At 45.9% G+C, this 21,474-nt stretch overlaps 1 protein-coding gene across 2 annotated transcripts in view; it reads left to right on the top strand.

Annotated features, from left to right (window-relative positions):
- Positions 1 to 595: 595 nt before the first annotated feature.
- Positions 596 to 21,474, top strand: part of LOC118782633 (chloride channel protein 2-like) — a 109,693-nt gene continuing 88,814 nt past the window's right edge. For both annotated transcript variants that reach the window (XM_036536032.1, XM_036536031.1), the window contains exon 1: positions 596 to 821. In XM_036536032.1, coding sequence (XP_036391925.1) covers positions 771 to 821 — 51 coding nt within the window. In that variant the 5' untranslated portion in view covers positions 596 to 770. The remainder of the gene's footprint in view (positions 822 to 21,474) is intronic.

Genomic DNA, 21,474 nt, shown 5'->3' with positions numbered 1-21,474 from the left:
GATTTCAGTCAGGCTTCCCTTTCAATGAACAACTGATTTACTCTTGGAACATGACCTGAGCTGAATGTCAATCCAAATGATGACTTCACTTTATCGATGGGGCTAAAATGAAAAGCAGACTCTGCCAGCCTGCGCTTCACCTTCCATGTCTTAAATATACCATTCTAAACACATAAAAGACATATATGCATGTCAGATGCAAAATGCATTTCACATCACTCTGCTTTCACATTGTCCGAGGTGTTATTTGCTCACTTTTTACCTGATCACCTGTGTTAGTGATGGTGTTTTAATTATGTTCGGCTAATCCAAACAGAGGCTGTAACGCCAAACAAGCTGTTTTAAAACTTGCCAAATAGTACATATATACACATCTGTGGTAAAAACATGTTTCCAGACCAGACCAAATTTCCCTGTCCCTGCGTAATGAGAAGAAAAAGTGAACTGCCTTATTCAGGAAAAAAAAACTTCAGAAGCCGACTGTACCACTTGAACAAAAAAACAGGGGGTGTGCCATTTACTCGAGCCACGCAAGTCCCGCCTCGGCGTGGCTTTTGTAAAAAATTCAGGGATATAAAATGTAGGACCTCGACTCTCAACGCTGTTATGCAAGAGTTCAGCTACAAAGCAGTAGTCAGCCGTGGCACGCTAATCAGTTTATGGTCTAACATAAGCAGACACTCGGTGTGTTTTGTTTAAGCGTGTAAAACAATTCCAGTTTTTCCTCATCTCGCTGGCTTTTCTGCCGGCAGTTAGGGTTGAGCGCAGCCATGGCAGGGGACGGGATCGATCAGCGGGCTCTACAGTATGAACAAACTTTGGTAAGTTCACTTGTAGCCAAGTAACTCGCAGGCAAGGTGTACATACTGCTGGCGAAGTTAGCCGTTCCTGACTGAATGTCTGTATTGCAGCATAGTTGACACTGTGTCTATTTTCCTGGCAGCACTTCGACTTTAACTTTTACAAGCTCCTCATTGTTTTGAGATGTGGCAACGTGCTTGTAATTTATTTCCACTTCTCACATTTTATAAGTGAATGCCATTGAAGTGCATGGCAGTGTATTTCTGTTTAAAAGTCTTGTAGGAGAAGACATAGTGGCGAGTAGGCGGCTGTAGCTACACAGCTGGATTTCCACACACAATGCCCGACTATCTCTGACGCTATCTCTCCATCTTTGCCATGACTGAGCAGTATACCCTCATTTACTTAATGCACGTAATACACAAATAACTACCATTTGTATTATCAAACAAGTGTCCTTATGTATGCGTATGGGTGTGAGGTATGTGCGTGGGTTGCATCGTGTGAAGATATTGAATATGTATGTGCCTCACCACGATACATGTGAATTTAAGGAAGCGCCGTAAAAATATGAAACGCTTGAAAAAGAATAATGCATGAGATTGGAAAAGCTCTTGCACACGTGTTGGACGTGATACAACGTGGGTTCTAATGCGTGACTTGAGGAGGAATTGATGCACGAGTGTATGGCATTTGGTGGGCAGCTGGCGTTGCCTAATGAGACACGGAGCAGAAGGTGACGAAAAGCTACGATGATTGTGTGCGTTTGCAACATTAATGTTATGGTTATGATGAGTGACCAGTCACACGCCGGTTCATTTCAGGATCAGCACGTGACCCCTAAGTTTTATCATTGTTAGCCACACTGACCTGTTGACCCACTCCTATTTTCGGTCAGGCAGAAGGCTGGATGTTGGACAAATACGTCTCTTTTCACTAATCGGTTATTCACTTCGCATCACCAAGTAGGCTGCACCAAGTTGTGTACCAACAGCGTGCCACAGACTAGATTTTTTTGTTTTGTTTTACATAACCAAACATCTTTTGTTTGCTTTTTTCCTGGACGAGCGCTCTACTTTGAATAGGAATGAAAAGCTTCCTTTGCTGTAGTCTCTTATGGAAATCAGCGGTCCGAAAGAGCGCTGTGGTTGAGTGATTGTATACCCATGTAGTGAGTGAGTGAAGCCAACTTTGGGTGTGAACGAGCAGGTTCGTTGTAGTGCGCTGTCAGATTTGACAGGCTGTGTTCATTTAAGCACACATTGTGACTGGCTTCCAGATGATACAGCCGTAGCGATAAATTGAAATTATGCCGAGAAATTCTCATCAGTCTTCTTATTTATGAAATCTAGAATTTGTTTTGAAGATGGCTTTTTGTGTCGTGAATTCCCTCGCTGTGAGAGGGTTGTCTCTTTGAGGAACTCGGCGAGATTGCACAACTTGGTCGCTGATTCAGCACTGGACGCGCAGCCTCGGAGTCTCGCACTGAGAGCCGCTGCCCCATTCACTCCGTGCTCGCGCTCTGAACAGTGTCCGTCCTTGTGCGGATTCTCTTCTCCCCTTGTCACATTGTCATGTTGTCCTACAGTGGCAGCCAGAGGTGAAGGAGCACTGTCTTTGTAGAGCTGAAAGACATTCCAGTAACAGAGCACCCCCCCCCCCCCACCGTTGTGTGTTTGTGTTCGTGTGTATGTGTGTGAACATGAATGTGTTCCGCTCTTATGTAATAGATACATTTCTGTTGCATGTAGTAGACTCTTCTGAGGATGAGAGGAAAACTTCTAAGCAGTAATTCCCCACAGCCGGCTCTGTACCAACCCAACTAAAAGAAAGTTTAATCATGTATTCCTGTGTACCTTCCCACTTGCTCCAGGTCCCCCCGTGAGTTATTCATTCAGTACCAGGCTCCTTTCATCCTCCTGTCTGCTTGGTTGTGGAGGCATTAACAGTAGTCTTGTCTGGACTCCCAACTCTCACTCCTGATTAGGATTCTTCTGTACTTCTCAGGTTCACTAAATGTCATATGATAGGCTGGTGAGGTTGGGGAGCGGAGCTTCATAAAGGATGGAGCTGCTGTTTGTGGAGCACCGAGAGGGGAAACTGGGAGGTAATTGGATTAACCTCAGAGCCAAGATGGCCAAACTCCCTCACTTCAAGTCCACTATATAGTTTATGTGTGTAGCAGAGATTTCTTTATCCCAACAGAGAGGGGTGGAGCTCTCAGGTGTCTTTCTCTAGTGCACTTTTAAATAATGGGCTTGTCATTACCCTGGCAGCACCATCCCTGTTCTCAGGAGATGTATTTATTGATTTCCTCCTCCCACGGTTGACACAACAGATTGTCAGGTTTTATTCATTTTCCATTTGACGTCTTGTTAAGGCATGGCAGCGCATAACACCAGCGTTATTCCGTTTAATATTGCCGTCCCCCCTGCCGGGTGGCGGTGTGGTGGTGTTTTGATGTCAGACTGTTCTGGACTGTAATGGGTAAAAGTACATTGTTTACTGGGTCAGATAAGAGCAATTTGAAGAGCGCGATAAGAGGAGCTGTGAATGCAATAAAGTAACCTTGGGTCGGATTTGTGTCCGTCTTGTGTAAGAATGGCACTGCTCGCTTTAGCCTGTTGCCATTCGACAGCACACTGGCTCTCAGGGAGCTCTGAAGATGTGATTTACAGTAAATTCAAACAGTGAAGGTGCAATCTGAATGCAAAATTGGGGAAGTGTGTGGTTATATGAATGAGATGAGACTCAAGTTTAGCTGATACAGTCTGTAATTACTGGAGCTTGAGAAACCTTTTGTGTGTGTGTGTGTGTGTGTGTGAGAGAGAGAGAGAGAGAGAGAGAGAGAGAGAGAGAGAGAGAGAGAGAGAGAGAGAGAATTCTTGTAGTGCCCTGTTCTGGTTGTGAAAGTGTGATTTATCTGTGTTGGACTGCCTCATTTTGTTATCTGACTTTAAATGGCGGGACACACGTTTGATGTTGAAACAGTCAGTGGTAAAGTAATTTTTCCTGTGTTAATGTCCAAAACATTAATTTTCCTCCAAAGGCCTCAAACACTCTGACAGGTCATTATGGCTATTTTTTTGGGCCGTGGTAAATGATGGTAATTTGTCCTGGGTTAACATTTACTTAAGAGAAACATAGGAGACGGGGAGAGTGTCTTACACAATATTTACACAAGGTGTTAATGAAACTATGGGGTTCTTGATAACATCAAAGCCAGTCTTGAGTTTAGAAATAGCTTGCTCTCGTCTTTCTCACTCGATTTGAGTGCATTGGAGGAAAAACAAACAGCTCAGACAATCCAGGGCAAGGCGTCTTTGTCCCTTTTGTCCCTGGACTTTCTCTGTTATGGTCTGAGTGATTATTATTAGCGCTAGTGGTCTTGTAAATTGGATTGCTGTTTGTGTTCAGCAGCTCTTTGTGGGGTTGTGGTAGAGGTTGGTCTGAGGTCAACTCACCCTTCCTCTGTTGCTGAGAGGGTTTTGTGTCCTGTGTGGGGCAGGGGAAGCTCAACAGCTCTCTCCCTTACAGACCACTGGGTTTCTCAGACAGCAGCGCACGGTGTCGTGAGCTATGAGCTGATGAAGGCCACATTTAGTTGTACATTTATTGAAACTGCTTTTCTGGGGTCTGAAACTGCTTTTCTGGGGTCAAGGCTGAAGGTGGGAGAGTAGGCTCTGTCCCGTCCCATTTTTTTTGCCCCTTTGTCCGTTGCTTCCAGTTGGGTTTCTATGCTGTTTGAGGAGGGAGTTGGAGGTCTGGTTCCCTGGTGGATGTCAGGTTTGAATCCCAGGACATTTTTTCTGATAGAAACTCCTGTGCAGCTTCGGCATTACATATCACACCAAGAGGTGATTTTTGCAAACTTAAAAAAAAAAAATGGTGCCATTCCAGCAGTCAGTTTTTCCATACCTCTCCCTGCTTTTGCCATGTAACTTATTCCTCACTGTGCAGTTGCTCAGTGTCTTTAAATTTCTTTTGCACCACATGCTGATTTCTATCACTGTACGGTAGAAATCCATTTAGTGCTGCTCATGGGCTGAACTACAGATTCTGATATGGGCATGCAATTTGACAGCTGTGGCTACCATAAACGAACTGTCACAGGACAGTTTTTGTTTTTGGAGCGGTGTAAACATGGCTTGCAAGTCCTGGTGAATAATTAGTCTCTGTTCTGCGATTACTGGATATCAACCTGTGATGGACAAACAGATCTTAGATAATGATTTATACCTATAGCTTGCTACTTGTTGAAACGTAGAATGTTTCTCTCAGTTAAGTTTGTGTGCTTTGCTGTCCTCCAACTCCTCCTCTAGCTCACCATCTCGTCCACTTCATCTTTCACGGTCTTTCTCCCAGTCTCTGCACGGCAGTTGACACAGCACTGTTATATCATCATTTACACTAGGAAAGAATCTCACCCTTATAAAGTCACCTTGAACTGAGTCTTACAAAGGGATTTGTTTGTAGAATGAATAGGTGATTGGAGTTGGTATCCTGCTGGCTGCTCTAACCCTGTCAAGGATTGGAACTGGTGTCCTGCTGGCTAATCTAACTCTGCTAATGACTGCTGCTGGTGTGTTGTTAGCTGCTGTGAGTCTGCTAGAATGATGAAGGCCTATTCAGAACTCTTTACTGGAGAGTGTGTGGGCAGATGCAGAAATAGACTGCAGCGTGACTACAGCATGTCGTCATATTTTAGTTGGTCATTCGGAGGTGACCAACAATGTGTTGGTCTCTTCTGTAGTAGATTACGCCAGGCCTTTGACTTCTCTACACTGTCCAAATGTGTATAAACTATGAGGTGTAGCATCTCTGTTCAACAACTCTATTTTGCCTTTAGACTATCAACACGCGATGTACTGAGCTGTGTACAACTGGTTCGACCCCTTTGTGCCTCAGTATCTGCAGTGCCGTGAGGGGTACCGCCCTTCAGTGGTACCTGTCTCAGGGATGTTAAATAAATGCATAATTCAGTTACTCAATATGCTTTCCAATGCTTCATTACTAATTTAGCTAAACCTGAGTAATCCTTTCAGCTCTACACTGTATCTGCAATTATGCTGCTGTCAAAAAGCAGCCAAACATCTGGACCTCCCTCTTTTGGTCTATCAGACTGCACATAACTGTATACCTTACTGTAATAATGATTGCATTCTATTTGTCTGATACAGTGAAACATGTTTTTTTCTTCTGATTCAAATGTTTGGCTGGAATATAACTCAGAAAATGAGAGCAAATTGCTTGTCTCATTCTTTCAGACTACTTCCATAAGTGAAATAAAACAGTAGATAAATCCGGCTTCTGTTCCACTTTGTCAGTCAGCCTACTTTAATGTAAAGCTGGTTTTAGAGGTAGAGGTGTTTGTGTCTGGATTAAGTGACTCCATGACCACCCGAATTGGTGATATACACTGAAGTGACGCCCTGATTTAACCTTATATTAAAGATTAACATTGATTTTTTGTGTCACCTGAGTTATTGTTTAGGAAGTTTTCATACATGGGCATAGTGTCTGGCTTTGCATTTTAATTTTGTGTAGATAATTATATACAGCAAAATTTTTTGGAACAGTAAGAGCTCAGCAATACTGTGAATTTTTAAACTGTAAAGCATGTCTCTCCCTTTTAACCAAGGAACAGTGCTGTGGGTTTTTGTTGATGTGACCTTAAAGCCCTTGGTGGAGACATCACTCATTGTATTTGCATGAATGTCTCCTAAATGCAGTGAGACTGATCTCTGGAGAGGGTTTTGGACACATGTTTTGAAAATAAATACAGCTGATTCTTGTGTGCTCTCATTTCTAATGAGACTAATGACCTAATGAGACTATTGGTTTGCACACATGTAATTAATGCTACTGTTCATTATCTGTGCTTCTTATTTTGTGTATGCCTTGTGGAAATAATATTCTGATTTAAGGACCAGAGAGTACAGGGGAAAAGTCAAGCAAAAATCAAAGGACTGGTTTATAGAGGGGCTTGTTCTCCTGAAGCAGAACTAAGCAGTTCCAGCATGTTTGGTTGAGAGTCCTGTTAACAGATAGTCAGAGATCTTCAGCGACATCTAGGATCTAAGGTTCTGAAACTTTGCGTGACAATTATGACATCATCTGTCCTTCTGGGGTGTCAGGTCATGAGACATCGCACAGACCTCTGAGGTTGTGCACACTCCTGCACACTGAATAGTGTCAGCAGGCCAGCATTCAAAAAAATAGTCCCTGACATGACTCGTTTCATTTTCATTTTAGTGTATTTTAGACAAAAATGCAGAGAACGCTAATCCAATGCAACTTGCACATAGTGTAAAGCTTGCAAAACTTTATGAACTTGAATATGATCTTTGACGTGCATGTGGTAGTTTTTGAGTTTGGTGTTTCTAGTGGACAAAAATAAAAATGGCACATAGAATTGATTTGATAAATATTGTATTGTTATACATGGAAAAGGTTTGTAAATGAGATTTATCTGCACATGTTCTTTCATAATAAAACATAGTTGAATGTTTTGATAATTCTTTTGAAAGATGTCCATCTGCCCGCCCCACACACACACACACACACACACACACACAAACATCCCATTTTCCCCTTTTACACTGTCCAACATACTTATTTTGGGGATGGTTTTCAGTGTGAAGATTCTGTGCCAGTCACGCCTACTTGCTTCCAGCATGCTCTCTGCCTGGTCCAAGCTTAAACTGAGATGACCTGAGCTGCAACGATCAGGAGCTAGTCGATAGAGAGTAGTTTCCTGCCTTTTAATGAAACTGCTGGGTGTGCTGCTCTCGGCCAGACCACTGTCTTCATTGCTGCTGCTATAGTTCTCATCTCCCGATTTATAGATTTTGTACCGTTTTCCTGTTCAGTGGAGAAATCCCAAATGGCATTAATGACTCCTGATTGAGTTGGGCAGCAGGTGAGGAGCTGAGGTGTTGGAGGTGAAATACTGTGTGTGTGTGCCCATTTGTGTGCTTCTGTGTGTGTGTGTGCGTGCTTGTGTGTTCTCTCTCTTGTCCTGGCCTGCTTAGTTCTCTTGCCACTTGGATTTTTTGTTATATTGTTCAAATAAGGTTTTCTTGGCAGGTAGTGCATTCTATTCAGTCATTTACTGCACAGTAAGTACTGGCAAAGGAAATACACATGTTGCAGCTGTTTATTGTTACTAGACACTTATTAACCTGGATCAAAGGTTCAACAACAGCAGTGCTTCACCCAAGATCTCAACCTGACTCCCTGGTCCCTAGCGCAGATGCCTAACCTTATTACATGTGACAGCACTAAAGTTAGAGGCCTCATTGATCAATATATGTGTAAAACTGCTTAAAAATTAGTTCTTAAACACAATGTAGAATGTTGGCATGCTTCATTTACCAATGATAAATGTGTCTCAGATATGTTTGATAAATTTTAGTATTAGCCTTGATAGTTCAAGGAGCCAGATCAATATCACCATTATTTACATGTTGTGATCTTAAATTAATGGGACAAGATATTGATTTTATCTGTAAAAAAACCCAACACGCTGAATGAATGTTCACAAAGTGAATATTTTCCCTTCCTTGACAATAAACTGGGGACCTTATCACTGCACTATCTATTGAGTCTATGCATCTAATTAACGCTCTTACAAAAGCTTTTTCTTTGATAGATCACATACTATGCATAAGAATTATATTACCAGCAACTTCAGATTGAATGTGTGGGTATGCATGGTTGACGTGAATGAGGCCCCACGAGGGTTTTTCCCTCTTCATTATGTCAGGCTATTTTGCTATTTGTTGTCAGGTTCCGTCTGGTGTTGTAAAAGTTTTTTTTAGAATGACTTTGAGACACAAAGCCATTCCAGAACTGACATTGTTGGGCTGTTCTTTTACCCTTGACCAATGTACTGTACCTGGAGGGCAACCATGTGGCTCCCCTGCCACCAGCCCATTGTATGAATGTTTAAAATGGATGTAAGTTTTAATGTGGAATGTGTGTTTTAACACTGTGTGTAAAAGTGGGATAAGTATGGCAGAGCTTTGTGATGATTGTGGAGCTTGTATCTCAGTGCTGTCCCTGCTGTGTTGCAAAACATCCTCAAACACTGGGGTTAACCAGAGAGAGCTCCATACAGCTGGGAAGCAGGACGGCACACACACCCGACCCACACAGTCGACACACAACACTAAACTGTGGAACAAAACGATGAACCCTGATGGGCAGTGTCCGAGTCTAAACTCTGGACCTTTTTCTGCTCTCCCTCGCCCTCGGCCTTGGCAGGGCAGATGAAGGCTGTATTGTCATTAAGTGGTCTAACGGGGCGAGGCCTGTGCGGTCAAGAGGCCATGCCGAAACTTTTAGCAGTTTCAGCACGTTTCCTGTCATTGATGCACGGGCAGAGACTCGGTCTCCGTGGACTCCCTGGCAGCCATGTCGGTCCGCTGTCCGCCTCGCTGCAGGGCCGTGTGCCCTGGGCCATGTCGCCAAGGTGACAAACGACATCACGCAGCGTTCTTTTGCACCACCGTATTGTAACACTGTGAGTCTCTAAGAGGAAAGAGCCTGCGTGTACATTACTGGCTGGATTTGCTCACCCTCCCTCCTGTTCGTACTTCATGGAGTGGCCCTTCCACAGGAGTGAGCTGGTTTGGGGATTAAGGGTTCCTGCTGGATTTTCCTGGTAGGTTTTATTACTGGATTTACAGTTGATGAATACAAATCCCACATCCTCTCTCGCCAGTACAGTACCGCTTTCTAACCCCTAAAATCATAACTGGACAAGTTCAGACCCCCCTGCCCCCAGTGTAGGACAGAGCAGGCTGCGTTACAGTGAGTGTGTGACCGGCTTAGCAACTGCGGCCCACTGGCGCCGGTCCAGTCCTGTCCCATCAATCACCAGCTGGATCCGTCTTCCCCCCTCTGGAGAGTCGGGACCTCCATTGAAATCGTCCCGAGCGAGTACGCTGGCTTCCTTGGTAACTGGTTGTTTTTTCATGTCCTGAAGTTTGTTCTGTGAACATTATTGTCCTCCTTTGTGGAATTTTTTTTTTTTTTTTTTGGGGGGGGGGGGGGGGGGTGTTACTGTACTGTACTGTCTGATTCCCCCATTTACAGCCCGTGGGAAAGTTTTGGAACCGTCCTAGGCTGGGGTGTATCATTCACTCCCTTCCTGGTGGATAAATCCTCCCTGCTGTAGGTGGGTATGGTGGGTTGCTACATGTGAGGTACACCCACACATTGTTAGTCTTTATAAGATACTTTCTCAGGTGTCCTGATGATGATGATGATGTTGAATGAGGTTATGTCTCATTCCTATGCATTGTACGTGGCATTAATGGACACTGGGCCATGGGGCACACAGAGCGCCGTGAGTGTTAGTCACACCGGGGTGACTGACTCCCGTCTTGCTTCGGATGTTTTGCTGCCACGGAAAGAAACAAAGCTGTGACAGCAGCCTGAAGGCTATTTTAACAGCCGTTCGCCCTGTTGTCATCCTCTGCGTGTGGGTTGAGGCTGATGTCACGTCCTGTGCCAGAAGCATGTGGGTGTGTTAGGGGGTGGTCAGCACTCCCACTTCTAGAATGTGATAGCAGTTCCCACATCCTGATATTAAATTGGAAGTGGCACAACACGCAACGCAAAGTGGAAAAGACACAAGCACATCTGCACGTCCATGCACTCATTGGAGCACATGAGACATCGTCCCTTGGTTTTTTTTTTTTTTCGTTGTTGTTGTTGTTGTGCTAAGATCCCTCAGATTTTGCACCACACAGAGGCGTGGAGGCCGTGTCCCGGGTCTGCTAAAGGCTGGGGGCTGGAGCTGCTCCCGGTGTCTTTGATGTGCAGTGGCATGTTGTCAAGGGGAGGAATTGTATTGATTTCTCTCTCCCCACATCAGTGATTTCCGTACAGCAGGGAGAGATGGAGTGTAGGAGGTGTGGGTTGCGAGTGGAGAAGGGGTGGGGAGCTATGTGGTTTGGGATGAAGGAGGTGCTTGAAGATTTGGAATGCCAGGTAGAGGAAGGGTCTGAGAGGGGTTCAGAACAGGGGCGGGGGAGAGAAGTATGGCTCATTGCCCTGCCCCTCAGATTCATCACCTGTTTGTAAATGACAAATGACATAGCAAATATGGTTCAGCTGGAAAAACCAAGCCAACATTTCAGGCCATTAGCCAAAGTCCTTGGTGTGGGCCTAATGGCTTACCTGACCTTGGAAAGTTCCCCTCGCTGCTGCTTTGCCATACAGGCACCTGTATGTTTCTAGAGTTCTTAACCTCACCCTGGACAGTGAGTCCTAGACCTCTTGTATCTCTGGGATTCTGCTGTAACCCCTGGAAATTCAGGATTAATTGACAGGATCTACTGATAACAACCTGTTGTGAGTTGTGAGGCTTAGCCACTCTGGAAGGATATACCGTGGGAGCGTCTCATCTTTTCTCCTCAGAACATTTGTTCTTAGAATGCCGCTTTGTTTAGTAAACAGGCCGGAGAGCACAGCACAGCCTGGCCTGGGGTTGGCCTCGGTGTACTTCTCATGTCTGTCTGCGACACACACACCCGCTATGGGGGCCAAGTTTCCTTGAACATCCAGCATCAACCTACTCAGCACACTCTCCCACTGACAGCACGCAAATTTATCATTATTGTAATACCCCCAGGCCCCCTCATTACACAGTAGAGCTAGTTCAGCTACAGTTCCAAAGCGGCACATAGTGTGATAATGGACAGATGCACTTTTCACAGACCAGAATGAAATCTGCTGTGGAATATAGTTTTAAATGCCAACAACCCCCGCCCACTCATTCCTTTGTTCTTTCACATGTTTCTCTCCTGGGAACAAGGGTGAATAGATTCAGACAGCAACACTGAGAGGATCAAAGGGTGTGTACAGTGTCCCACACTGTTCAGTGCAGAACTCTTGGACTGGCTCAAAGACACCTGCAGAATCTGTGACTCAATAATAAGCACAATTGTGTATTTTTCACATGGTTGAGTTACCTGAAGAGAATGAGGGCCATTGTACACTATGACAAGAGTGCCACCTGATCTGTTCCACCCCGAGACACAGTGGGGCGATGACACAGACTGGGGAGTCTGGCAGAGCCTGCAGAGATACTGCCCTCTTGCATTCAGAGAGACTGATATTGGCCCTAAATAATGCTCATTGTCTAAATAAGCTGCATTAAGCTTGTATCTCTTTCTCAGCTCTCTCTCTCTCTCTGTACTGTCTCTCTCAGCACCCCTGCTGTGCTGTCTCCCTCTCTGTGCTGTCCCTCCCCACTTTTCCGTCCTAAAGTGGGAGACTGAGAGACCTCACAGTTTTCAAGGGTTCTACCCCTCCCTCCCTCCTTCTCCCCCCCCCTTTCTATCACTGCCCCTCTCTCCCCAGCTCCTCGTCAAAATTTGCCTTAGACCCTTTTGAAATATTAATTTATTCAGACAGCAGCTTCCTCCCCCTTTGCAGGATATGAGTGACAGCTGTACCCTGCAGTGCGGTTCAGTACCATGCCGTTGTGTTGGGATAGGGTAAAAAAAAAAGGGAGAATGTGGGAGGGATGTAGATGGAGGTAAAGGGGGGAGGGAGGGAAAGAGAAAGTTTCACCTCGTTCCTCTCAGCATTCTCCAGTCGTGTTGGTTACTCTCTCAAGCCCATACGCTCTGCTTGCATCGGCACGTCGGAGTTGCCGGTGGGCGCTTAATCACCCTTATCTGTGACTGTGTGTACGGCTGAAAGTGTTGCCAGCTATTGAAGTGCTAAGCTTTACCAGGGGGATTGTCTGAATTTCTTTTTCTCTCACCCTTTCAGCTGCTGTGCTCTACAAATGTCTCTCTTATATACTGCTGGGTATTTTTACTCTCTGCAGGCTGCAGGTGGGTGTGTGAAGTGATGTGGTGTGGTTTGTTTTGGGTAGCTGTCCACCCCCTCTACCCCCCAGGTCATTGGTCAGGTTAGAAAAACAAAGCGAACGTGTGTGTATTTTATATGGAGTGGTGTTTAGGTTCGATGGGTTTGAGATGCTGCCATTTTTCTCCACTGCTTTCCTATTAGTGCCAGATCAATAGGCGCTATATATAGCGCTCTGCTGGTCCCTCTCTAAGCGCCTGCTACCTTCCTACCTTTTTGCCCACACTTGCCGTTGCGCACAAATCGATCCTCTCTTAATAACCGCTCCAGAGCGTTTGCATCTCTGCAGCCCCTGCAGGATATAGTGCTGGTTTCAGAAGGCAGAGGAGGCTGAGTCTCTCTATCTGTGTGACTCACTTTCAGCAGGTGGCTGTGTTCTCGTAAGATTAGCACATATACAGTTGTTTGATTTTTTTTCATCTTTTCACTGTAACTATTTTCCAACCATGCCTGAGGCTGCACATGCTTGCTTTAGAGAGCTTGACCTTGCCAAATCCTAGGACTACTGTTCTTATTTTATACTACTCACTGCTATGAAAAACCACGGAACAAAAACACATATAGGCTTAGGATGTACTGGAAGTCTGACCCTGTCAAAATAGTGACTACATCGACAGCCAGTCCAGTTAGTGTGTAGATCAATGGTTACAGCAGCCTTTCTTCAAGGGGTTTTGGAAAGGAGTAGCAGAGATGAAAGGGGGTGAGGGGGAACTGAGCTGGAGTAGTTGGAGCTCGTGGTATAGTGTATGAGTTTAAGAGACTGTGTAAAAATTCCGGTTATTATTATTGTAAGGGGCTCCCGGGCAGGGAGATGGACCAGTTTCCCTTCGCAGCAGCACAGTGGTAGGCATAAACATCCTACCCAGAGACAGCTGGATGGAGTGAGGACGCTGGGGTGGAGGGGGGGGGGGGGGGGGGGGTTGAATGGGGCTCCCTGCTCAACCTCACACACTGGGGGCTCTGTGTGGGCCTGGCCGGCTCTGTGCCAGTCACGCCCCCGCCCGGGCTCAATGATCCAAGAGTGCGGGGAGTGGGCACGCAGGGTGGCACGGAGAGAAACACAGAGCCGCAGTTTGTCACCCGGGCCCGCTCAGGATGTATGCGATTTCAGCTTCAGTGAGCATTCCTCTGCCGCGCTGCTCAGGGAGGGTCGACCTGAAAGAAAATGGCGACCTTTGAATTTGCTCCCCAGTTCTAGGCCCCAGGGTGATACTGTCCACAGACCAGAACTTTTTTTTTTACACAGGTTCTTTATGTCCTTGAAGAGATAAAACTTGTTTGGGGAAAACAGACCCTAACTAATCCACTGAAGCGAATTTCGCCTGACGATTCCCTTAAGAATTCAGCTGAGTGTGTTATGGTTTAGAAGTCATAGACTCTGAATCTGGGATTTGGGTTTGGTTCAGCAGTTGCTTTGCAGAGTTTTTAAACTAGGGGGAGAGGGGGAGAGAGGGAGAGGGGGAGGTGGGAAAGGTACGAAGTCGATAGGATGGAGTGTGTAACAGAAGGAAACGGGTGAGGGAAAGAGACTTGGACAGTCAGTTCTTATACTCTTCTACTCACTTCTTCAAAGCAGAAGCCGTATGCCTTGATTTATGCATTGCCTGAATTAGAGAGAGAAAATGAGGGGAAATGTCTATTATTTACACTCTGTCTGAGCTGAGTTTTTCATTTCTGTCTGGATATTTTTTGGTACAAGATTTTAGAAATAGCTGCTGCTCTAAGGCCTCGGTCTCTGAGGCTCTGTTGATGCATCGTTAGCGTCTATCTTCTGCAGCGATGACATTTATACAAAAGTGGCACGGATTCCAAATATAGGTGCCCCAAAGGTGTAAGCGCTTCATTATTTTGGAATTTTGAGACGAACTGATTTATGGTCGCCGCAGGCAGGAGGTGTCATCAGACTGCGCTGCTGGGAATGGTGAAGCGCACCAGTGTATCACAGTTTGATTCCTTTAAATGTTGTTGGAGCTCGGGGAGGTGAACACGTTGCCTTGAGGAAGCCCCTCTTCTCCCCCTCAATGGACACATTAACTGTGACAGCAACTGTGACTGTGAGGTGGCAAATAGGAGGGTGTGTGTACGTTTACGTGCGTATGTGTGTTTGTTTCATCATCTTTTTTTTTTTTTTTTAATAATTTGACATCTGCATTTTGTTGGTAGTCACAGAATTTCTGACTCCCAACATCTTTGCATATATTTGCATAAACCCTGTCAATTTCCACCAAGGTTGAGTAGCTGTAGATGTTCAAGCAGTCTGAGTCACGCAAAGGCCCCTTCCTCTGTGTGGACTGTTTTGGCTGGTGATGGTAAGGAGATGGATTGCTGAGGCGGGAGGCTATTGTTGATGTCAACAGATTGTGACAGCAGTGTGTCAATGATAACTCCACCCCATCCGATTGTTGCCATCACCGGATTGTGAAATGACTAACAGATTCCAGAACAGCTTGAGAACATGAGAGATATCTGTGGGCTTTATTGGGTTTAAAGGTCGCACCCTAATGGCCACCCTGTTGAATTCAAGGCTGAACATGACCACACAGAATTGTTTGCGGACTGCTCTTTTTTTCCCCTGTCCCCTGAGACGGAGCTTCACAGGGGACAGGGGACTTCTTCAGAGGAGTGAGTGTGTGTGAGGTGTACGTGCGTGTGTGCATTTGTGTATTTGTGTGTGCATTTGTCCGTACGTGTGTGTCTGGAGACTCGTGACCACCATGTAAGCTGGTTTCTACTCCAGCTGAGCTCTTAATTTATAAGGCAAATTGAAAAACATTGATTTCACGATTTCCATGATTAATCCTAGATAAATCCTTCCTTTGAACTGTTTCCACAGGAGTTAGCATTACCTCAGTGCTAGGCACTGTATTTATCCAGTATTCTTTCTAGACGCAAGAATTCCCAAAATATGTTTTCTGTGTAATTAGCACTAACACACCCTCAGTGACAGATTTTTTTTTAAACAAAGGACTGGAAGCCACACAAAAAATTGTAAGGAAATATAAATCCAGATGGATGTTTTGCAACACAGTTCACCTGATTAATGCAGAGCTTTGTTAGAAGAAACTGCACATCATATATTGTGGGACCTAGGTCAGAGAGGAGGACTGATGGCTGAGACACTGCATTTGACCAAAGAGAGGCTATATCAGATGCCTGGGCTGAGGAAGTTCCTGGGTCGGGGTGAGGTATTTTTCAAGTTGATCCAGGGCATTCATTTGTTGAACGATGGGAGGGAGGGGTGGTGATGATACTTGTTATTGGGGATCAGCGGACAGTCAGCAGGGATCAGAGAGTCAGTCTGTTGGACTGGGCTGGATAATCCATCGCTCCCAAAAAACTCCCAGAAAGCATGCCAACATTCCGTGAGTGCAGAGCCCCGACTGTGAGTCAGCGAGCCGGGAAGTCTGCACGCTGATCCCCTTTACACAACAACACTGTGTTTACAACACCGCTGTCCATCTCGGCGTTCACAACACTGCTGTCCATCTCGGCGTTCACAACACTGCTGTCTGTCTCAGTATTCACCACACTGCTGTCCGTCTCGGCGTTCACAACACTGCTGTCTGGCTCAGTATTCACCACACCGCTGTCTGTCTCACCACACCGCTGTCTGTCTCAGTATTCACCACACCGCTGTCTGTCTCAGTATTCACCACACCGCTGTCTGTCTCAGTATTCACCACACCGCTGTCTGTCTCACCACACCGCTGTCTGTCTCAGTATTCACCACACCGCTGTCTGTCTCAGTATTCACCACACCGCTGTCTGTCTCAGTATTCACCACACCGCTGTCTGGCTCAGTATTCACAACACCGCTGTCTGTCTCAGTATTCACCACACCGCTGTCTGTCTCACCACACTGCTGTCTGGCTCAGTATTCACAGCACCGCTGTCTGTCTCAGTATTCACCACACCGCTGTCTGTCTCAGTATTCACCACACCGCTGTCTGTCTCACCACACCGCTGTCTGGCTCAGTATTCACAACACCGCTGTCTGTCTCAGTATTCACCACACTGCTGTCTGTCTCACAGCACCGCTGTCTGTCTCAGTATTCACCACACCGCTGTCTGTCTCAGTATTCACCACACCGCTGTCTGTCTCACCACACCGCTGTCTGTCTCAGTATTCACCACACCGCTGTCTGTCTCAGTATTCACCACACTGCTGTCTGTCTCACAACACCGCTGTCTGTCTCAGTATTCACCACACCGCTGTCCGTCTCAGTATTCACCACACCGCTGTCTGTCTCACCACACCGCTGTCTGTCTCAGTATTCACCACACCGCTGTCCGTCTCAGTATTCACCACACCTCTGTCCGTCTCAGTATTCACCACACCGCTGTCTGGCTCAGTATTCACCACACCGCTGTCTGTCTCAGTATTCACCACACTGCTGTCTGGCTCAGTATTCACCACACTGCTGTCTGTCTCAGTATTCACCACACTGCTGTCTGTCTCAGTATTCACCACACTGCTGTCTGTCTCACAGCACCGCTGTCTGTCTCAGTATTCACCACACCGCTGTCTGTCTCACCACACTGCTGTCTGTCTCACCACACCTCTGTCTGTCTCAGTATTCACCACACTGCTGTCTGTCTCAGTATTCACACTACCGGTTGCTTGTCTTAGTATTCACAAAATCACTTTGTATTCACAACACCACAGTCCGGTGTGATTATTCATATAGACAGTCTGTATTCATAACACCACATTCTTGAGTATTAACTCAAGCTTACTTTAGCTTCACTGTAGTGATACTGCTGAGGTGGGGAGTGGTGCTTTGTGTAATCAGGTAGGACCTGGTCACTGTTGATGTTAGTGAGGGACTTGTAGAAGGCTCCTGTAGAAGTTCTGATCATGAATGGGTTGCTGCTCCTATTTCCTTTAGCTGGTTTGCATTGCCTTAGGAAAGATCCAGCTGCATAAATGGATAACATGAACAAATGAAGGCCATGCTATTCACACTGGATAAGAGTGCATCAAATGTGTTTAAGTGATGTAACTCTGACTAAACTCTATATCTGGCCGTAATGAACGTCTCTGAATGTGTTGAACTCAGCTCTTCATGAATTGCGTAACACTACGTCGTTCCTGAGAGCATGCTGTGCTTCACAGCAGCATCGGGCCACCAAGGTCACTGTACTGAACAGTTCTCATCAGAGTCTGCAGCTGGTCACCCCTGACCCCTGAACTTTGACCACAGTGGTGGTCCTGCTGTCTTTTTGCACTGTGACAGCAGCACTGAGACTGACTCTCATGGATTTGCTGAGCTTGGTTTTGCACTGATCTAGGTTTTCCTGCACTGAGACTGAGTCTGGCATTCTCAGACTGCTGCCCCATGTATTGACACCTGTTTCTCACTATAACGCCAGTTTTTCTCTGCTCGTTTACCAGCCGTCCTGCTGTTCTCCTGTGGAGTTAGCGTGGCGAGGGTTGTGTAACTCTGTCCTGCAGTGATGGGTGTACCTGTGTTTGTGTAACTCTGCTTGCTTTATCGTGCCAGGATTTGCGGAAATTAAATGAAAGCTTGTTTTATTGCCTGCGGGGTGAAAGGTTTGGTCAGCTGCAGACTCCCGCAGATTCAGACCTTCTCATAACCCCCCACCCCAAAATCTGGACAGGCTGCAATAATCCTGACTGGAACAAGCTGGGAGATTTAATGAACCTTGAAACTCCTCCTAAGACCTTGTCCATCCAACTGGTGTTACAACACAGGATGCGTGAAGCAACTCCCCTCTGTCCATCAAGTTTATCCCTTTTGCACTCTTCCCTTTCTCTGTGGAGGTCACTCAGGGCTGAGCATGGCTGTCTCGCCCCTCCCCATCACGACGGGGGTCACCAGCACTGCTGACACATTGTGAGACGTGCAGAATGTGTTTTTTTTCAACATGCTTATTTTACACAAGCCACTGCACTTGGCAAATCTAATCTGGAGCTGGAGCTCATATTTGTTTGAGCTGTAAACCTGATTAAGCATACATTTCACGATAACTCAAAGTTAAACATAACTCTGAAAGTTAAAGGGACTGGACAGGCTTAAAGTGGCTGTGTGCCTGTCTTGGGCCTGTGTTGGCTTATGCCGGCTTGGCGTCAGCCCTGGTGCAGTCTGTGAAGACATTAGTGAAGCTGGATCGTTGTGTTCTTGTAAATCTGCAATGTTAAATAAAATGGAAGGGGGGGGGGGTTGTAGCTGGATCCTGTCTCTCTGTCCTTCTTCCAGGTTGATGTACTTCCTGAGGGTTTCTTTTACGCTGAGTGAAAATAATCAATGCGCAGCTTGAATGAGGTATGCAATAAAAACACCACAGAATGGGAGAGGCTCTGATGGGTGATTGTCTGTGCTAGTGGGATGGTGTGCCAGGGTGGATTCTGTGGCAGATAACTCCCCGTTGTCTCCTCAGACCTCAGGCACCACTGTGCCTCTGTTGGTCAGGAATTCCGTCTGCCTGTCTGCCTGCCTGTCTGTCTGTTTCTCCGCCGGAACCACAGCCAGACCTGGAGGGGCTAGGGTGACGTCTTGTTGACAAGGGCAGCATAGTGCGGTCGGGTTCTCCCATTTATCAGACAGCGGCAGGATTTTGGACTGTCACGTCTCAACCTAGCCCTTTGCTGTGGTTAAGGTGTGTAGAAGAGCCTGGGGGAAACTCATAGGGGTTCCTCACTTTACTGGGTACATTACATTACATTTTAGTCATTTAGCAGATGCTCATATCCAAAACAAATTACATAGGTTACAGTTTTAGATGTTATCCATTTATACAGATGAATATTTCCTGGGGACTTCTGGGTTAAGTACCTTGCCCAAGGGTATAGCAGCAGTGCCCTGGGGTGAACTGAACCCGCAACCTTTTAGGTTACGAGCCCTGCTCCTTACCACTGTGCCACACTGCCGCTCCAGTGTGTCACTCATTCCTTTTAAGCGGCTGTAGGCAGGAAAGGACAGGAGTGAAAATGTCTTTGCTGTCAGCAAGGTGGAGCGAGGATGCTATTGGAATGGATTCACTTTGATGGGATCAGACTAGCAAGCTATGAGATTTGAAGTGGAAGGTATTCATTTGGCCTCAGAATAGCACTTTTTTTTGGACTCCCTGACCAACCAAGACCAACATCACAAATTCTTCTCATTAAACTTGATTGACAGTTTGGCTAATTTTTTTTTCTCATTGCTCTATGATTTCCCCTCCCTGAGAAACTGCATACATGCGTTTGTGAAGCTGAGGGAATGTATACATATATTTTTAAGCAGAGAGAATGTGCAAATGTTTTTTTTAGGGTGAGAGAATGTGTACCTGTTTTTGTTAAGCAAAACAAAAACTGCATTTATAATGCAGTCCCAGTCCCCCTCCCTCCCTGCTACACTATGAGAAGAGAAACAGTTAAGGTAATGGGAGTTCAGTGTGTGTGTGTGTGTGTGTTGTGTGTGTGTGTGTGTGTGTGTGTGTGATAGGGGTGTGGTATTCTGTTGTGAAACAAAAACCAGAGATGGGGCCAAGTTGTTCAGGGGCAAATAATGAGGAGGGAGTTGGCAGCGTGTTGGGGGGCATTGGTGATGTTTGGGTGGAGGATATGGAGGGTAGGTGAAGATGGCACTGTGAAGATGAAGGTAGGTGAAGATGGCACTGTGAGTGCTGAAGGGGTTGAATTGTCAGTTTTGAGGTTGCAGGTGTTTGCCTTGGCAGTGTTAATGTTGGGTGGGGGAGGGGGCTTGTGCTGGCAGTGTTTGAGTTGGGGCAGGGTCAGGGGCAGTGTGCAGTTGGCAGTGTTTGTGGGGGTGCTGAGGTGGGGGTGGGGGGGGAGGTGTTTGATGCAGGCTGCTGACAGCTGCAGTTTTACCCTGACACACTCTGTCATAGAGATGATTGGATATTGTCTCAGCTTTTATTCCATTATAGTTATTGACACAGGTCTGGTTTCTCGGCACCATGCATTAAATCTCCATCTCTTCCCACACTCTGCTGTACTTTCCTCTGGGAATATTGATATGGGACTCATAGACCGATGGCTTTTATTGCTGTGAAGAATTCATTTGCTGTGCTGTTCAAGCAGTGCTCAGAAAAGCAGGTTTATTTTTGGGAATTGGGGAGACAGGCTGGAAGGAGCAAGGATAGCGATAACAGTCCACAGCAATGCGGTCAATGTACTGTGAATTGTAGCGCATTAATCTGTTTTTGAAGAACAGTCCTTTTCCTGCATAACGGATCCCTCTGTCTGAGATTCTACACTGAGGAATTGCTACTCCTACTGCCACAAGTGGGACCAACAGATGCCATTCTTTTTGAAATTCATTTCAGTACAAGTCAATGTGTTTTCTGATGACTGAGCACATGCTTAGAGAAATCACTGGCAAGCTGGAGAACTGGGCTCATCACCCTGTCTGAAATAATTTGATATGGATAAATCTGGACTACAGTATGGATGATTGTTTTCGTGGTAAACCATTAAAAAAGTGTCCGGTGCAAAGAATAGACAATCTGCACAACACATACAGGGGTGTGCCTATCCTTCAGGAACTTTTTATCTGCCTGGGATTTGAACCCCTTGCTATCTGGTCAAGAGTGTAAACACATCACATAAAGCTCCACAGCTCTGTAACCCCAACATTCCAGCACCATCACTGATTTTCTCTCCTCCTTTCTCTCTCTCTCTCACACACATGCACATAGACGTACTGACACTTTTCAAATTCTAAGCTACTGATGCAGAGTGACGGAAAAATACATTGTTGCCAAAGCAACATTGTTAAAGCAAGATGAGCAAAACCGACAACAGACGTGACAATA

This window comes from Megalops cyprinoides, chromosome 9, assembly GCF_013368585.1.
Source record: "Megalops cyprinoides isolate fMegCyp1 chromosome 9, fMegCyp1.pri, whole genome shotgun sequence".
NCBI lineage: Eukaryota > Metazoa > Chordata > Actinopteri > Elopiformes > Megalopidae > Megalops > Megalops cyprinoides.
The sequence above is the reverse complement of the archived record's forward strand: the minus strand, read 5'-3'. Positions and strand labels throughout refer to the sequence as shown.